Below are 19,059 nucleotides of genomic sequence, written 5' to 3' on the forward strand. Positions count from 1 at the left end.
CGCCTGCGTGTCAGGTAGGAGCAAGAGGTTAACAAGAAGTTAATCTTTAAGCCGATGAATAACACTTGCATTTTTTATGAATGTTTATTTGGCGCTCTGCAATTTCACCGGATGTTGTCGAGGTGGGTCGCTAGCGGAACGCCTGCGCCAGAAAGGTTAATTGAAATGCATTCCAGGTGACTACCTCATGAAGCTGGTTCAGAGAATGCCAAGAGTGTGCAAAGTTTTCATTAAGGCGAAGGATGGCTACTTTGAAGAATCTCCAATATTACATATACATGTATTTTGATTTCTTTAACACTTTTTTGTTACCTACATGATTCCATATGTGTTATTTCATAGTTTTGATGTCTTCAGTATTATTCTACAATGTAGAAAATAGTAAAAAATAACAAAAAACCCTTGAATGAGTAGGTGTGTCCAAACCTTTGACTGGTATTGCATTTAGAGAAAATCCCTAGTACTGACTTTACATTTCTAAAGCACTGTGCACAGCATGTCCTTAATTTAGTTAATGCATAGTAGTTGAGTATATAAAGATGCATGATACTTTAAAATGTTTATTTAAAATATGTCCTGCACTTTAAAAAAATAAAGACTCCAATCGTTGTCTAGTGAAACCATGAAAAGTAATGCACCTGAGCTGAGATCTGGTGTTTGCAGGGTGTTTGAATGTAAACCTAATGTAAGTGTTATGATACACTGAATGGATTTTCAAACCGAATGGAATTACTCTAAAACACGCAAAGTGGTTATTTAGTCTGAATATTGAGGCAGAGAGGCAGATGTATTTACTGCTAAATCTCTCTCAGGTTGGAACAGTGGCCATTGTGGAATAGAGTAAAATGAGGACTGTGTCGTGAGGTCAATTTCTCAGAGAATGGCAGAAGTGTATACCAAGTTTGAATCTGACGGTGCAGAGCAAAGATGAGAGTAAGAAGGAAGGTGATGAGGACACTGGATGGACTACAGTTGCTAAAGGACAGATACCATGAGCTAAAATTACAGTTAAAATGCTGTCTAGTAAGCCTACTTCTCATGGCACAACTATTTCACAGTTTGTGAGAGTGCGGTTTGAGGATAAGAAGATGTACCTGGGAGATCTGTTTGATGTTCCCAGGATGGTGACAAAAGTGTTGCGATCTGTGTAATCTGTGAGGGTGACCACAAGTGTAATTTTGTAGATTTCTTTGTGTGTGTCAGCAGAACAAAAGGACTGTGCATTGCACCTCACCCGAATCAAGGAGAAAAAGGTGACCGAGGAGGACACCAATCATTCTCTGTGGAAGTTGGGGCTGAGAAAATCAAGATGAAAGTTCCTAGAGTAGTTGGGGCTCGAAGATTGACACATATGTTCAATGGAAAGGAGATAGAGAGTACGTCTGTGTTAATGTTGTTTTGGTGAGTCACTCCCTACACATGTCAAGATAGGATATGTGAGTTACCCTGTGAGGGCATTTGTTCCCAGGTTGCTTCAGTGTTCCTACTGCAAAGCATTTGGGCATATGTCAAGTCTATGCAAAACAGTATGACTTGAGTGTTCATTTTCCTGCGGAAGATGATATGGAATGTTGCAATTGTGGTGGGATTCATGCAGATGAGTTCCCTGAATGTCCTATAAGGGTGAAGGAGGCAGAGATTGCTAGGATAAGAGCTGTTCAGCATATCTCCTATACTGAGGCAGAAAGAAAAGTTAAAGAATGCTCTAGTGGTTCTGTTGCTGTGGAGACACGGTAGTCCAGTGCTGATGGAGAGAGGTCTGTCAGTAATAAAGAGATGCTCTGTTTTTTTGGCACCACACTCCACAAAGCAAGTCCTGCAGACTAGTTTAATCTTATCTTGATTATTGCCCAGTCATGTGGTCAAGTGCTGCAAAGGACCTAGTTAAGCCGCAGCTGGCCCAGAACAGAGCAGCACGTTTTGCTCTTCATTGTAATCAGAGGGCTTATATCAATACTATGCATGCCAGTCTCTCTTGGCTAAGAGTTGAGGAAAGATTGACTTAATCTCTTCTTGTTTTTATAGGAAAAATAAATACGTTGGAAATTCTAACTTGTTTGCATGGTCAACATACACAAAGCACAGACACACACATTTGCCCCACCAGACATGCCACCAGGGGTCTTTTCACAGTTCCCAGGTCCAGAAGAAATTCAAGGAAACATGCAGTACTATAATTTGCAGTGGCGAACAAGAAGAGAAATAAGAGAAGTAAAGTGGTCGTGAGAATCTAGGCATTGTGACGTGAGGTGTTGCTTTATTTGTTTTTTTACACCAGGTTTGCTGTTCACTTGTGTTATATGAGATGGAGATCTCATATAGCATAAGCAACACCTCACGGCACAATGTCTCTCCCCATGGGACCTACTTTTTGTGTGTATATATTGACATGTATGTGTCACACAAACAAACACACACACTATATGTTACTGTTTTTAAATGCATGTCAATTGTAGTCTTTTCTCTGTAATGTCTTTTACGTTGCGTCGGACCCCAGTAAGACTAGCTTGCACCATTGGTGTTGGCTAATGGGGATCCTAATCAAATAAAATACAAATCTGTGGGTGGTGGTTGCAAGGTGCATGATCTAGATACCCTTGTTGTGAAGAAAGTCCATTTTGGGGGCATTTATTGCTATAGTGATAAACTGCACTGCAAGAGTGGATAAGAACTCGGGAAAGATCGATATCATCGTATCTGCAGCTGAACGGTTCTTGGGAATGAAGGATGTAACGGGTGAGGAGCTGCACTGACTGGAGCTGGCGCTGTGTCATCTCAGGTCACCTGGATCGGAGTAGGGCTCGAGGTGTATTTTATGGACTGGGGGGGATTTCCCCCTTTTCTATTCGCCAAATCCAGTATTGGGCATCGGTTTTATGTTTGAAATTTATGGCGAGTTGAGTAGAAATAAGAGTGAGAAGGAATGGATTGACGAACAAGAAGACAAATAAGAGATGTAAAGTGGTCGTGAGAATCTAGTAAGCCAAGCCTTACTCCGACTCTTTTTTTAGTTGGAGTGAGGATTCTGGGCCGATGGCTTTATCTGGGAGATCCATTTGAGGTCTCTATGAATATCATAGATATGTTGGACAAGGTTATGTCAGTGAGGATAACAAGAGGTGGGCTTATTTTGTTTTTTTATGTGTCCGAGGAGCAGAAGGAGTGGGCTTTGCAACTGAAAAAGATATTGGATTGGAATGCGTCATATGTGGATCTGCATAGCAGGGCAGTTATCGCTGGAGTGGCGCTAGAAGGAATCCTGTCGATGAATGTTCCGTTCTCATATGCCCCAATCAAATTGAAGCCACTTTCGTCTTATCACTCCAAATGGGTTGAGAATTCTTAACTCGCCTACAGTCATCTGCCGCATTACATCGTGATTTCACAAATAATTTGTTTATCCAACTGTTTGGTTATTGTATGAGGATCAATTTAGACAAAATGCTGGCTGTACAATTTAGCTAGCTAGCTAGCCAAAAGGAAATTGCCAGCACTGTTTTATCATGCAACAAACTAACCAAGCTAGCAACGAACTAAGCTGGTTAGCCAGTGGTGCTCATGTTGAACAATTTCACTTGAAACTGGTAAGCGAGAGGTCTGGGTTCACTTAAAAACATACATTATTGACTACCAAAGCATGTACATAATCCTTTACTAACCCTGATGCCTTTATTTAATAACCAGCTCCTGTTTAATGTCTCTTGTTTATTGTTTTACTTTTTACCCCAATTTCATGATATCTAATTATTAGTTACAATCTTGTCCCATCGCTGCAACTCCCGTACGGACTCGGGAGAGGCGAAGGTCAAGAGCCAAGAGTCCTCCGAAACACGACCCTGCCAAGCCGCACTACGTCTCGACACACTGCTCGCTTAACACAGAATCTAGCCGTGTGTCAGACGAAACACCGGCCAACTAGCGACCATGTCGTTTAGGCTGTGCAGGGTGCTTATATTTGTCCTGCTACACACAAGTGTGTTATAGAAATGTGTTTCTTGCATATCCCAACTCCCCCTGAGACACCAGCAGGGAGTGGGGTCCCAGTCAGAGTTATCATTGTACAGTGGCCCTAAGAAGGGAGAGTCTCTTCATCAAAGAACAAAAGTATAGGTGCCACCTGAGTGACGTAGCGCTCTAAGGCACTGCATCGCCAGCACGGGGAAACCTATGAGGTGGCTCGCAATTGGACCAGCATCGTCTGAGTTAGGGGAGGGTTTGGCTGGCCAGGATTTCCTTGACCCATCGTGCTCTAGTGACTCCTTGTGGCGGGCCGGGCGCCTGCAAGCTGACTTCGGTCACCAGCTGGACAGTGTTTCCTCCGACACATTGGTGCGGCTGGCTTCTGGGTTAAGCGAGCAGTGAGGATTGGCAGGGTCGTGTTTCGGAGGATGAATGGCTCTTGTTCTTCGCCTCTCCAGAGTCCGTAGGGGAGTTGCAGCGATGGGACACGACTGTAACAATCAATTGGATATCACGAAATTGAGGAGAAAAATGGGTAAAAATACAAAAAAATACAACAACAAAAAATTGATGGATGACGTGAATTTCTTCACTCCATCCACCATATGGGTCAGTCAATGTGCACCAACCACTCCACCTACTTCCTCAGGTATTTCATCTGCACACACTTCATGGCCTATATCAGAGAACCCCCTTGAAAGGCTCTCTGCTTCGAAGATCCATACACAAAACATTCCACTCCTACTGTATATCTTTTTGAGGCACAAAGCATATGAACTGCTCTGCAGACACACAAATCTAAATAAGACCACTTTTTGTGACCAACGCCACATTATCCCCCAACGCATCCCAGATTTTCCTTGAGAAGTCAAACTGGTCTCCAAGGTAACATTGGTCCAAAACCCTCAGTCTAGGCTTGGATTTCCTAGTTTCCACCACAACTTTACTTCTCTTGTTTCCTTTCATTTTTGCCACTGTACTCATCTTCACCCGACATGCTGTCAGTTTCAAATGAAACATCCTCTCCTCTCTCATTCCGAACCTGGATCATGTGACAAAATCATTCATTTTGATTGGCTGTCATTTTTTAAGGCCAGCTTTTTGGTTCATACTGCTGGCTTGTTTGCCTAAAAGCTTTAGCTTTACCTATTGTTTGATGCTAGCCCCACATACTATATGCAACACTAAATAGCCTATGCCAATTTAGCCTGCTTAGGCTTTTCCTTACCACGCCACATGTTATTGCCTCCCACTTTTGACATTCATTTTTGGAATTACAAATGAGGAGTTTGTCAACACAATATATAAGAGCAGTGAATAAGAGGGACTCTCATTTACAGTATAGGTAAAGGCACCTACTGTAATTCTGCACTAGACAGGATTTGAAACACCATAATAGTGTTTTCAACCTTTTCCATGTCTGGCAAGGTGTTAAAAAAAGTGATGTTACAACACAACATGTCATGTTTCAGAGCACCTCAGGATGAATTTGTCAGTACACCTTCAATCTGTCTCAATACCTTCACAACCATGTGTTTCCATAATCCAGCAAAGTTAAGGTTTCGTCTCCTTTAAGGTGGTGGCAGCTCAGTTGCCACTCGTCTTAGAGTTACAAAGCACTTTATTTTAACAGTGTGTGTTACAGTAACAGCCCTGAGTGTAAAAAAAGAGAACAGTCTATTAAACTACTCAGTGTTAAAATTGGTCACATTAAACCATAGTTAATTGGGACACATCAGGGGAAAATTAATAAGTGCATGTACTTGTCAGTACATCTAAAGTTGGAGAGTTTGAAGTTTAATGAGGAGTCTGAAGATGACTATCAAACATTATTCCAGGCAGAGTGAATCATGCCACTGCAGACCCACTGTACTGGAACCCTCCCTCTTATCACCATTAATACTTAAAGTGTGTGTCTGAGAGAGTGTGTCTGAATAATGATGAGTGAGAAAGTGACAGACTCACAAATATCATACCCCCAAGACATGCTAACCTCTCACAATTACTATAACAGGGGAAGTTATCATTTTTGAGGTGTATGATATTTGTGCGTGTAACAGCACTATTACAGCACTGTTGGATCTTTTTGATACACGCGCAATGACATCTGATAAATATGTGTATGCAACCAATACAATTCTATTTGATTTAGATACTGGTTTGGTGCTGAAGATAATGAATATGAGGTTGAAAAGTGGCAGAATTGCCCTTTAACCCAGATGGTGAAAATAATGAAATCAATAGAATGAACAACATCTGTCAAATGAAGTAAGTCTGTAAACATATTTTCCTTCCATTCTAGACATTTCAGTGACAGTTTATGCAATACTGTTTCATTTATCTGCTACATCATGTTCACAACTATATGTTAACCGAAAAATAGAAATATACATACAAATTCACAGAGAACAGCTGCTAGTATATCCCACCATTACCTCCACTGTCTCCTCTCTGACTAGCAATAGTCCCCTAACCACTGCCTTGTTAACATGTCAAGCTCTGTTTTTAAATAATTGTACTGGTTCCCGTTATATCCATTTGATTGTATGACATTCACTACAGTTTAATAGGACACTAAATACATTAGGTGACACAGTGATTCTCCAGGACTGGATTCTCTCTTGACCATTGACCTATTAAACTTTTAGACAACTGGTTTATTAGAGTGTTGGTCCAATCAGACCCAAGCACGGACGTCGCCTCCCCAGTCCAAGCCCGGTCCACGGTACCAGGCACGTGTGATTGGCTGAAACAGCAGGAGGAGCCGCAGCCTCCGGAGCAGCCCACAGAAGATGGCTGCCGCGACCACCACCAGCGGTGACATCATCACGAAGCCCAGGATAATAAGGGCGGAGCAACTGTTGTCGTCGAGGTAACGGCAGAAAGGAGAGTGGGAGTCTAGGACCTGCGGGGGTGGAGAGGGAGACTAATGTAACATTCAGACAGAAACAGACTCCAAAGATATGGACAATTATATTCATACAGTATGTGTTTCTGAGTTGTTTTTGGTAGTGAAGCAAATGTTGGTGCTTTATCTGTAACTGAACTGAACTGAGGAGGTGTGTGTGGGGGGGGGGTGCGCGCACGCGCATGAGCAAGCAAGAGGGACCATATGAGGGAAGGTAGTGGGGTGTGACAGACTCTTTCCCAGTTTCCCTTTAATGTTCAGATAAGAGGCAGCTGCCAATAAAACCCCTAGGCTGTCAATTACCCGTGAGTGTGACACAGAGAGAGAGAGAGAGAGAGAGAGAGAGAGAGAGAGAGAGATGGAGGAAGATGGAGAGAGACTGGGATGAGAGAGAGACAGATAGAGATAAGAGTGTAGCCCTTGTTCTGCTTGCTAGACTTGATTAAAAACCTGTAAGCAATGCTAATGGGTGATATACTATATAAGAGGGAAGAGGAGGGATACAGCTACACAGAGAGGGACATGCACAGGCAGACAGACATGCACGCGCACAAACAGAAATTCGCAAAAACACTTACATAGGAGTACACAAACACTCAAACACACTCAGTGTTTTCTCAATAGGGCTACATTCTATAATAACTCTCTCGCATAGAATTCTCTAATTGTCAACATTTTCAAGAGGAATTTCCCCAGCCACCTCAGCTGAGCTCTGCAACCTCGAGCCCATCACCAACTACAAGTACACACTCATCTACACACGCATACACACAAACACACTCTTTCTGTCTTGCCTGTATAGGCCTGGGCCCAGCTGGGGACTAACTGGTACTAATTTCAACAATCAGATCTTCTCATGGATATCCTCTCTTACTGTCCCATCCATCACCTCTCCAAGACAAACTGTTAATTGACACCCCCAACTCTGGCAGGCAGTAAGGGTCTATACTGGAACCTGTTGTCTTCTATATAGTACTGTTCACAGCATTACATTAAGCTACACATTCAAAATAGCACTCACATTCTGTATAATGGTACATCCTCCCCAGCCATCAATAAAGAAGATGTAGAAATGAAAACACCTTGAAAATACCAGTGTCTTCAAGGTGTTTTAAGATATTTAGGATTGCTATTGATTTCATTAAATGGCAACTTTCCAAAGAAAGACAAATCAGTGTGATCGTACACAAAATTCTTCCAAATTTCTAAAAAGTTAGCAAACGCCTGTAAAAGGTTAAACCTAGAATAGAGACATATTTCACTGTAACATCGATAATGGAGACAAGCAAGGCCACTGTTGTATATCTTAGAGGACACTTTAGCATCATTATGAGAGTGAATGCATTTACTGACTGCCTCAGAATGCACATCATAATCCTGTTTTAGACACAGTCTCTTCTTAAAGGTGGTCTTAACATGACAGTTTACTCCAAAATCAAGTTTGCTTCTCAGCACATCATAATCATGTTGTAGTCCAGTGTGTTCTAGACACAGTCCGCCTAAAATGATAGTTAAGTTCTAAATTTAAATTAAGTTCGTCAGATGCATTAAGACCTCAAAAGTGTTCTAATGCCAAGATGCCTCCAGGCCATGTTGTCTATCCAGCAATATGCTTCCCTTTCCCATTCATTTGTGATTGAGGAATAGAGCCGGATCTACATAAGAGATGGTATGAGATGTGGTCTCATCTTGACATTAAACCACCATTATGAGATCTGCACTATCTTTGATTTTAAAGTCAACTCTCACTTTAATGTTGCCTATAGGCCAATGAAGTGATGTCAGCTTCCGGGTGATGTCTAAAGAAGGGCGAGGCTGATAGGTCTTCCCTGCCAACCCCTATCTTACCCAGAAATGTAGTGGTGTGTCTGTCTGTCCCTGGGTGTTCCCAGTGCCTGTGCCATGTACTGCTGAAGAAACACAGGGTGTGCCCCAGGGTTATGCGCTTGCCCCCCTACTCTTCATAATCCACAGTAAAATACTCCCACTCGGACAGATACTTGAACCTCGACGTCCTGTCCCACCCTGAGTGTGGTTTCCCCTGGTCCAGGGTGTTCTCTGTGCCATGAGCGACAAGAACTGAATCCTACCACTCTTTAAATACTTGTGCAAGCTCGGTATACTTTTAGAGTGTTGGGTTAGGGTGGAGCAGAAGGGAATCGTTCATATAATTTCATGTTGAAACACTTTCATGTTGGGGCACAGCAGACTGTTATCCACTAGTGGTGGTTCTTAATATTATGTTATTTTAGCTGGTTCCATATGCAAATAAGCTGTTATTAACTGGTTTATTAAGGGTTGCGAAGCATAACGCAGGTTGACAAAAAGTGTAGTCAAGTTTGTTCTAAGGGCAGAAAGAATCTGATTGGTTTAGGGCAGAACAAATCTGATTGGTTTCTACAAGGTCAATGGGCGGAGTTTAACAGATGCACAACTTTTGAAAACATGGCATAGGTTTGAACTGAGAATCTTGTAAATAAAACTTTGATTTCAAAAGTTGTAATGTTTTGAAATCATTATTGTGTTACAGTAGTCTGACAAATGAGACAATATCTCTAAGATACAACTGGTGTCCTGACTTGAAGTAAAGAGTCAAATGTAGCATACTTGCAGGGACATACTAAGCTAATCAGAGAAATCTAGCAAGCTAAGCATTATGACCTCAATTCGGAGATAAAATCCTACCACAGAATTCTGATGGTCAAAGGTTGTGTTAGAGACATTGAGTGGCACTATGAGCAACCCACTACTCACCCGTGAGTGGCAGAGGAAGCCGACGTAGAGCAGCAGCGAGGCGGGCAGCAGGACCAGGGTGAACACGGCCATCAGGACCAGGACACACACCAGGACCACGCCCACGTTCCACAACAGCAGCCCCGCCCCGCACGCCACACAGCCACACCTGCCCCGGAGGCTGCCCCATGCACTGCCCTCACTGTGGGCCAGGGGAGGGGGCAGCATCTTCACCCCCTCCCCCACCCAGAACTCCTGCTCCTTCTCCTCGTCACCTGAGCCCCCCTCATCCAGGTCCACGTCCACCCCACACATCCTGATGGGGAGAGATTGATGGAAGGAGAAAGGAGGAGAGAGAGAATACATTGATTTATTTAACCATGGAGTTTTATCAGTAGGAGAGTGAATCGTCCAATGTCATTCTTCATGGATGTAGCGTAATCCTACTTTTCCTGCAATCCCCTGCCTATTGTCCTGTTTCCCCACACGTTAATGTGTTTACCACCGGGATGTCACGGACCAACACACAGCTTTGTGACTAATGGTAAACCATTAATGCTATTGGACGTACAGCTTTAAAACAGACTTCTGAGAGAGGAAACATTAACTATGGATTTGGTGTAAGGCTGCATGAGCTGTGACTAAAACACACAAAAACAACACTAGACACTTTGGAACACAAAGCTTTCCTATCTCATCCTAGAATATACAAGGTCTGAGCTCATCTGCACCTGTACACAGCCCATCTGTAAACAGCCCATCTATCTGCCTACCTCATCCCCATACTGTATTTATTTATTTATCTTGCTCCTTTGCACCCCAGTATCTCTACTTGCACATTCATCTTCTGCACATCTACCATTCCAGTGTTTAATTGCTATATTGTAATTACTTCGCCACCATGGCCTATTTATTGCCTTAACTCCTTCATCTTACCTCATTTGCACTCACTGTATATATACTTTTTGTTATCTTTTGTTCTACTGTATTATTGACTATGTTTTGTTTATTCCACGTGTAACTCTGTGTTGTTGTATGTGTCAAATTGCTATGCTTTATCTTGGCCAGGTCGCAGTTGCAAATGAAAACTTGTTCTCAACTAGCCTACCTGGTTAAAAAAGTGTGAAATAAAAAAATAAAAAAATAACAAATCTTCAGACCTAAACAGCAGGAACACAGACTTCATCAAAGAAATTGGAAATACAGAAATTGTCATCCTACAAGAAACATTGTATAAAGGAGATGGAGACTGGTTGCCCTCTAGGTTACAGAGAGCTGGTAGTCCCATCTATCAAACTACCTGGTGTGAAACAGGGTAGAATGTTAGGCTGTATTTTAATTTGGTACAAAGCGGACCTAAACACACTCTATTAAATTAGTTAAAACAGGACCATTTTACATCTGTATAGAAATTAATAAGGAAATTATCTCAACAGAGAAAAAAGTCCTCATGTGTGATACCTACAGTGGGGCAAAAAAGTATTTAGTCAGCCACCAATTGTGCAAATTCTCCCACTTAAAAAGATGAAAGAGGCCAGTAATTTTCATCATAGGTACACTTCAACTATGACAGACAAAATGAGGGGAAAAAATCCAGAAATTCACATTGTAGGATTTTTTATTTATTTATTTGCAAATTATGGTGGAAAATAAGTATTTGGTCACCTACAAACAAGCAAGATTTCTGGCTCTAACTTCTTCTTTGAGAGGCTCCTCAGCTCTGACCAAAGAGCTGTCAAAGGACACCAGAAACAAAATTGTAGATCTGCACCAGGCTGGGAAGACTGGATCTGCAATAGGTAAGCAGCTTGGTTTGAAGAAATCAACTGTGGGAGCAATTATTAGCAAATGGAAGACATACAAGACCACTGATAATCTCCCTCGATCTGGGGCTCCACGCAAGATCTCACCCCGTGGGGTAAAAATGATTACAAGAACGGTGAGCAAAAATCCCAGAACCACAAGGAGGGGCCTAGTGAGCTGGGACCAAAGTAACAAAGCCTACCATCAGTAACACACTACGCTGCCAGGGACTCAAATCCTGCAGTGCCAGACGTGTCCCCCTGTTTAAGCCAGTACATGTCCAGATGAAACCAAAATATAACTTTTTGGTAAAAACTCAACACGTCGTGTTTGGAGGACAAGGAATGCTGAGTTGCATCCAAAGAACACCATACTTACTGTGAAGCATTGGGGTGGAAACATCAGGCTTTGGGGCTGTTTTTCTGCAAAGGGACCAGGACGACTGATCCGTGTAAAGGAAAGAATGAATGGGGCCATGTATCGTGAGATTTTGAGTGAAAACCTCCTTCCATCAGCAAGGGCATTGAAGATGAATCGTGGCTGGGTCTTTCAGCATGACAATGATCCCAAACACACCGCCCGGGCAACGAAGGAGTGGCTTCGTAAGAAGCATTTCAAGGTCCTGGAGTGGCCTAGCCAGTCTCCAGATCTCAACCCCATAGAAAATCTTTGGAGGGAGTTGAAAGTCTGTGTTGCCCAGCAACAGCCCCAAAACATCACTGCCCTAGAGGAGATCTGCATGGAGGAATGGGCCAAAATACCAGCAACAGTGTGTGAAAACCTTGTGAAGACTTACAGAAAATGTTTGACCTCTAAAATTGCCAACAAAGGGTATATAACAAAGTATTGAGATAAACTTTTGTTATTGACCAAATACTTATTTTCCACCATAATTTGCAAATAAATTCATTAAAAATCTTACAATGTAGATGGATTGGATCTGGATGTTTTTTCTCATTTTGTCTGTCATAGTTGAAGTGTACCTATGATGATAATTACAGGCCTCTCTCATCTTTTTAAGTGGGAGAATTTGCACAATTAGTGGCTGACTAAATACTTTTTTGCCCCACTGTATATCCCCCCAATAGAATCGCCATACTTTAACGATGACAGCGTCTCCATCCTAGAGGAGGAGATCAACAATTTCCAGGCTCAGGGACATGTACTTGTCTGTGGCAACCTAAATGCCAGAACAGGACAGGAACCCAACACCCTCAGCACACAGGGGGACAAACACAACTACGACAACATAACCAACACAACCCCTGCTGTGCTGTTGGATGCTGGGTATGTACATAGTCAATGGTAGGCTTCGAGGGGACTCCTATGGTAGATACACCTAGAGCTCATCTCTTGACAGTAGTGCTGTAGACTACTTTATCACTGACCTCAACCCAGAGTCTCTTAGAGCGTTCACAGTCAGTCCACAGACAACCCTATCAGATCACAGAAAAATCACACTCTACTTGAACAAGCATTACGCAATCATGAGGAATCAAAGCCAAAGGAACTGAATAATATTAAGAAATGCTATAGATGGAAGGAAAAAAGTGTGGAGATCTACCAAATAACTATTAGGCAACAACAAATTAAATCCCCTCTAGACAATTTCCTGGACAAAAGGTTATACTTTAATAGTGAAGATGTAAACTTGGCAGTAGAAACCCTAAACAGTATTTTTAACCTCTCAGCTTCCCTATCAAATCAAAAAATGTCAAGCAGACAACCTAAGTAAATTAACAACAATGACAAATGGTTTGATGAAGAATGCAAAAACCTAAGAAAGAAATTGATAAACCTATCCAACCAAAAGAGACCCAGAAAGCCTGAGCCTGAGACCCAGAAAACCTGAGCCTACGCCTTCATTATGGTGAACATGAATAGTTATCTATCCAAAATGGAGATGTATGGATAAACAACTTCCCCAATATTTTTGTCTCTATAACAAAGAACAAACAGCAAAAACATATACATGATCAAATAAATCTTAGAATCAACTATTAAAGACTACCAGAACCCGCAGGATTCTCCAATTACATTGAATGAACTACAGGACAAAATACAACCTTTCCAATCCAAAAAGACCTGTGGGGTTGATGGTATCCTAAATGAAATGATAAAATATACAGACCACAAATTCAAATTGGCTATACTTAAAGTCCTTAACATCATCCTCAGCTCTGGCATCTTCCCCAATGTTGAAACCAAGGACTGATCACCCCAATCCACAAAAGTGGAGACAAATTTGACCCCAATAACTACCGGGGGATATGTGTCAACATCAACCTTGGGAAAATCCTCTGCATTATAATTAACAGCAGACTCATACATTTTCTCAGCGATAACAATTTACTGAGCAAATGTCAAATAGTATTTTTTACAAAATTATTGTACGACAGACCACGCATTCATCCTGCACACCCTAATTGATAAACAAACAACCCATAACAAAGGCAGTCTTCTCATGCTTTGTTGATTTCAAAAAAGCTTTCAACTCAATTTGGCATGAGGGTCTGCTATACAAAGTGATGGAAAGTGGTATTGGGGGAAAAACATTATAAAATCCATGTACACAAACAAGTGTGTGGTAAAATTGACAAAAAAACACATATTTCTTTCCACGGGGCTGGGGGGTGAGACAGGGATGTAGCCTAAGCCCCACCACCTTCAACATATATATCAACAAATTGGCGAGGGCACTAGAACAGTCTGCAGCACCCGGCCTCCCCCTACTAGAATCTGAAGTCGAAGTCTACGGTTTGCTGATGATCTGGTGCTTCTGTTCCCAACCAAGGACGGCTTACAGCAGCACCTAGATCTTCTGCACAGATTCCGTCAGACCTGGGCCCTGACAGTAAATCTCAGTCAGACAAAAATAATGGAGTTCCAAAAAAGGTCCAGTTGCACAATAAAATTTCAATCTAGACACCATTGTCCTAGAGCACACAAAAAAACTATACATACCTTGGCCTAAACATCAGCAACACAGGTAACTTCCACAAAGCTGTGAACGATCTGAGAGACAAGACAAGAAGAGCCTTCTAAGCTATCAAAAGGAACATCAAATTCGACATACCAATTAGGATCTGGCAAAAAATACTTGAATCAGTTATAGAACCTATGGCCCTTTATGGTTGTGGGGTCTGGGATCCGCTCACCAACCAAGGAGTCACAAAATGGGACAAACACCAAATTGAGACTCTGCATGCAGAGTCATGCAAAAATATCCTCTGTGTACAACATAAAACACCAAATAATGCATGCAAGCAGAATTAGGCCGATACCTGATAATGATCAAATCCAGAAAAAGCTGTTAAATTCTACAACCACCTAAAAGGAAAAGATTCCCAAACCTTCCATAATAATTTGAGAAATTAACAAAACAGAGAAATGAACCTGGAGAAGAGCCTCCTTAGCAAGCTGGTCCTGTGGCTCTGTTCACAAACACAAACAGACCCTACAGAGCCACAGGACATCAACACAATTAGACCCAACCAAATCATGAGAAAAGAAAAAGAAAATGACTTGACACATTGGAAAGAATTTACAAAAAGAACTGAGCAAAATATAATGCTATTTGGCCCTAAACAGGGAGTACACAGAACGCCGCAGCCCGTCTGGTGACCTTCCCAAGTTCTCTCAACCCCGCTCCTCCGCTCTCTCCACTGGCTTCCAGTTGAAGCTCGCATCCGCTACAAGACCATGGTGCTCGCCACGGAGCTGTGAGGGAACGGCACCTCAGTACCTCCAGGCTCTGATCAGGCCCTACACCCAAACAAGGGCACTGCGTTCATCCACCTCTGGCCTGTTGCCCTCCCTACCACTGAAAGTACAGTTCCCGCTCAGCCCAGTCAAAACTGTTCGCTGCTCTGGCCCCCCAATGGTGGAACAAACTCCCTCACGACGCCAGGACAGCGGAGTCAATTTCCGGAGACACCTGAAACCCCACCTCTTCAAGGAATACCTAGGATACTTTAAGTAATCCTTTCACCCCCCCAACAAGATTTAGATGCAAGTGGCTGTTCCACTGGTTGTCATAAGGTGTATGCACCAATTTGTAAGTCGCTCTGGATAAGAGCGTCTGCTAAATGACTTAAATGTAAATGTACACAGTGACAGAATATTAAGAAACTCACATATCTAGTGGATGAAATACCACAGTGTGCAATCACAGCAGCAAGATTTGTGACCTGTTGCCACAAGAAAAGGGCAACCAGTGAAGAACTAACACCATTGTAAAGACAGCCTATATTTATATTTATTTATTTTCCCTTTTGTACTTTAACTATTTGCACATCATTACAACACTGTATATATATGTAATATGTAAACATGTTTCACATGCCAGTAAAGCCACTTAAAATTGAAAGAAAATGGAGTGAGTGAGAGAGAGAGAGAGAGAGAGAGAGAGAGAGAGAGAGAGAGAGAGAGAGAGAGAGAGAGAGAGAGAGAGAGAGAGAGAGAGAGAGAGAGAGAGAGAGAGAGAGAGAGAGAGAGAGAGAGAGATGAAACAACAAGGTACAGCATATTGTTGTTCCACAAAACACAATAAGGACTCATAAAAGGACCCAATTACCCCTACCATCACGCCCAGATACATTTAACTATCTTGTGTCCGATATATTATCGTTATTTTCATCACCCCGCCCCATTCCTATCCCCACCCCATCCTGCGCTCAGTGGAATTGATAACAGCGATCGATCCACCGCCACTCCCAACCCCTTCACCAACCGGGCTTCTTAGTAGCAGCAGCACCACCCCCTGGATAAAAACTGGTTAAATTCATGTTGTTTCCACATCATTTCAACCAAAAAATTCAATGTAATGATATTGAATCAGTGAGGAAAACGGATTGGATTTGCAACATAAATCATCAACTTTGAACCTAAATCCAATTAATTGTTGGTTGATTTCAAGTTGAATTTACATTTGTTGGCAGCTCAACCAAATGTAAATCAAAACTAGACGTTGAACTGACGTCTGTCCCCAGTAGGACTCACAACTATAAATAACACATTTAAAATCCAACACTGTCATCATACTTAAGATATAGTATTTCACAAAATACAACAATCCAAGCAGATTTGTATTCCAAATATATTTGCACATTTACCTCGCTCTGGTGTCTCTGTCGCTATGCCTCAGAAGTCTCCTTTTAAATTGGTGACCCCAGAACAGGAGCAGGTGCTTCCAAACTCCAGAGTATGTCAGAATAAGATGATATTTCCTCGTTTGCTGAGAACAGTAAAAACAAACAAAACAACGCACCTTTTGCCTTTTCCAAGACAGTAGCACAGCGATGCTTGCGTGCTGCGTTCGAGTGTGTATAGATCAGAGCGGTGCGCAGAGTGCATGCTGTGAGTATGTGTACTATGTTAGTGTTTGAGTGAGAGAGAGAGAGAGAGAGAGAGAGAGAGAGAGAGAGAGAGAGAGAGAGAGAGAGAGAGAGAGAGAGAGAGAGAGAGAGAGAGAGAGAGAGAGAGAGAGAGAGTCCACCTCAGCACAATTGGACACGGCGCACTGTACTCTTCAACATTAGTGACTTCACATGCAAGCGGTGTAGTGAAAATGAGATAACAGAATGAGCAGACCATACCACAAACCCTATTACTATTTGCCTGTTTAAATGTCGAATTTGCTGTTCCTTTTGGTATGTCGAATTTGCTGTTCTTTTTGATAGCTTAGAAGGCTCTTCTTGCCTGTCCTCTTCTCTTTTAGCTGAATCCGATTTTCCCAACGTTTGACCTTACTTTGGAAGCTCATCTAACAGTTTTTTTTTTTCAACTTTAAAAAAAATAATTTTATCCAAGTTTACTTGGAGCATCATAAACTTACTCTCATGTAATGCATTATTGCATCCCGATGTTAATTATCCTTGTTTACCCAAAGCCTTGGTAACAGCGGCATCATATAAGCACAAATCCCTCAGTGATGCAGCATCAGAAGACCAAAGCCAGGCAAAGCAGCACTCACCCATCTCTTGGACATAGACTGCTTGTTGGCAGTGTTACCTGTACAGGCTCTGGTACTGTTAACCGACAGATAGGACATGGAGGGCTTGATTAATAATCCCTGTAGATTCTATCAGCGAGACATGAGGCTGTCCTATGCACCTCCCTGGTGAGAGAGGTCTGGGTTGGGCTATCCCCATGTGACAGATTACGGAGATCATACCCCGCTCACCCCCTCTAATGTCTCACAGTAGCCGATACCACAGTCCCTCCCAAACAAAAAAAACAAACACACACACACACACTGTCACTCTCTCCACTTCCCTTGCTGTCTGTAGGACTGGGCCGGGCCCAGCTGGGGACTAGGTTAAACTGATGGTATGACATGGTTGACAAATGATGAATAGAAAACTCTCCCTGGAGTATTCTCTCTCTCTCTCTCTCTGGTGCAGGACCTTTTACTGGAAAAACCACCCTGAGTAGTCCTCTCCCGATGATACTCAGGACAACTTCTCAATGCAGTCATACTGACATCTGCTGGTCTGTTTGGTTATGGTTTCAAACATGGTTGGTCTTTTTTGTTCTTTACAAAATCATGCTTATTTGTCAATTGAATGGTTTGAACAGTTTCAAGTCAAAACACACAGTCACCTGTGTTTAATCATTCCCTTTTCTTGTAATACAAAGCAGCCATAATTTACTGTAACTTAATATCAGCCAGGAATAGATCTCTCTGGTCAATGTAACCTCTGTCTGTCCCTGACCTCAGACACCCCACTGATCCCCTTCACTATCTGTATATTAAACTCTATTGAGCTCTACCAACAGACAGACCAGAGAGCTGCACTAATGGACGAGCTCAAGCTGGACTCACTCTCTCTCTCTGAACTCCTTCTTCCTCAGGCTTTTAGTCACTCTAACCAACTCCATCTATCGACAACACGCCACTCTGGGTTGCCATGACATCTCATTGGGAAGATTTATATTTTAGTGGCTTTATAGGTCAAAATCACTCAGTGATGGAATTATCAGATGAGAGTTGACCTTCATAAAGGTAGAAACAGGAACATTGTCCATATGATCTCAAACTCAGATAATAAAGCACTTAGCTGGTGGAGAAAAAGGAGTGGGAATTTACATTCATTTACATTACAATACTTTACATTTGAAAATGCGAAAACAGATCATTGATGATGTACATGAATGCATTATTGGTGTGTGTGTGTGTGTGTGTGTGTGTGTGTGTGTGTGTGTGTGTGTGTGTGTGTGTGTGTGTGTGTGTGTGTGTGTGTGTGTGTGTGTGTGTGTGTGTGTGTGGGGGTGCGTTTTGTAGTTTTAATGCCTGCCGTTTAGTATTGGTTAAAATGGGGGGAAAGTCCTCTCTGTGTGTTTGATCTGTATGTTACTTACTAGCCAAGGGTTTCTATTAGAGAACAACATGTCCATTGTGACTGCTGTAGGCAGAGAGTAGTGACGATGCAAACATGGCCAAAACCCTCAAATCTATAGTCCACAGTTAGTCCACACAAGCCCCTAACCAACAGAGCAGTTTCCAAAAATACGGATAAGAATAAGAGATAAAAAGTAACAAGTAATTAAAGAGCAGCAGTAAAAAATAACAATATATACAGGGGGTTGCCGGTACAGAGTCAATATGCGGGGGTACCGGTTAGTTAAGGTAGTATGTACATGTAGGTAGAGTT

The 19,059-nt window shown here is 42.2% G+C and overlaps 1 protein-coding gene across 1 annotated transcript; it reads right to left on the reverse strand.

Annotated features, from left to right (window-relative positions):
- Positions 1–5,563: 5,563 nt before the first annotated feature.
- LOC118400272 (transmembrane protein 88B-like) lies at positions 5,564–16,786 on the reverse strand. The gene is made up of 3 exons (XM_035796954.2): positions 16,519–16,786; positions 9,623–9,917; positions 5,564–6,865 (listed from the first exon to the last, which is right to left on the reverse strand). Exons 2-3 carry the CDS (start codon positions 9,914–9,916, stop codon positions 6,638–6,640), a joined length of 522 nt encoding a protein of 173 aa, XP_035652847.2. The 5' UTR covers position 9,917; positions 16,519–16,786; the 3' UTR covers positions 5,564–6,637.
- Positions 16,787–19,059: the final 2,273 nt, after the last annotated feature.

This window comes from Oncorhynchus keta, chromosome 21, assembly GCF_023373465.1.
Source record: "Oncorhynchus keta strain PuntledgeMale-10-30-2019 chromosome 21, Oket_V2, whole genome shotgun sequence".
Lineage (NCBI taxonomy): Eukaryota > Metazoa > Chordata > Actinopteri > Salmoniformes > Salmonidae > Oncorhynchus > Oncorhynchus keta.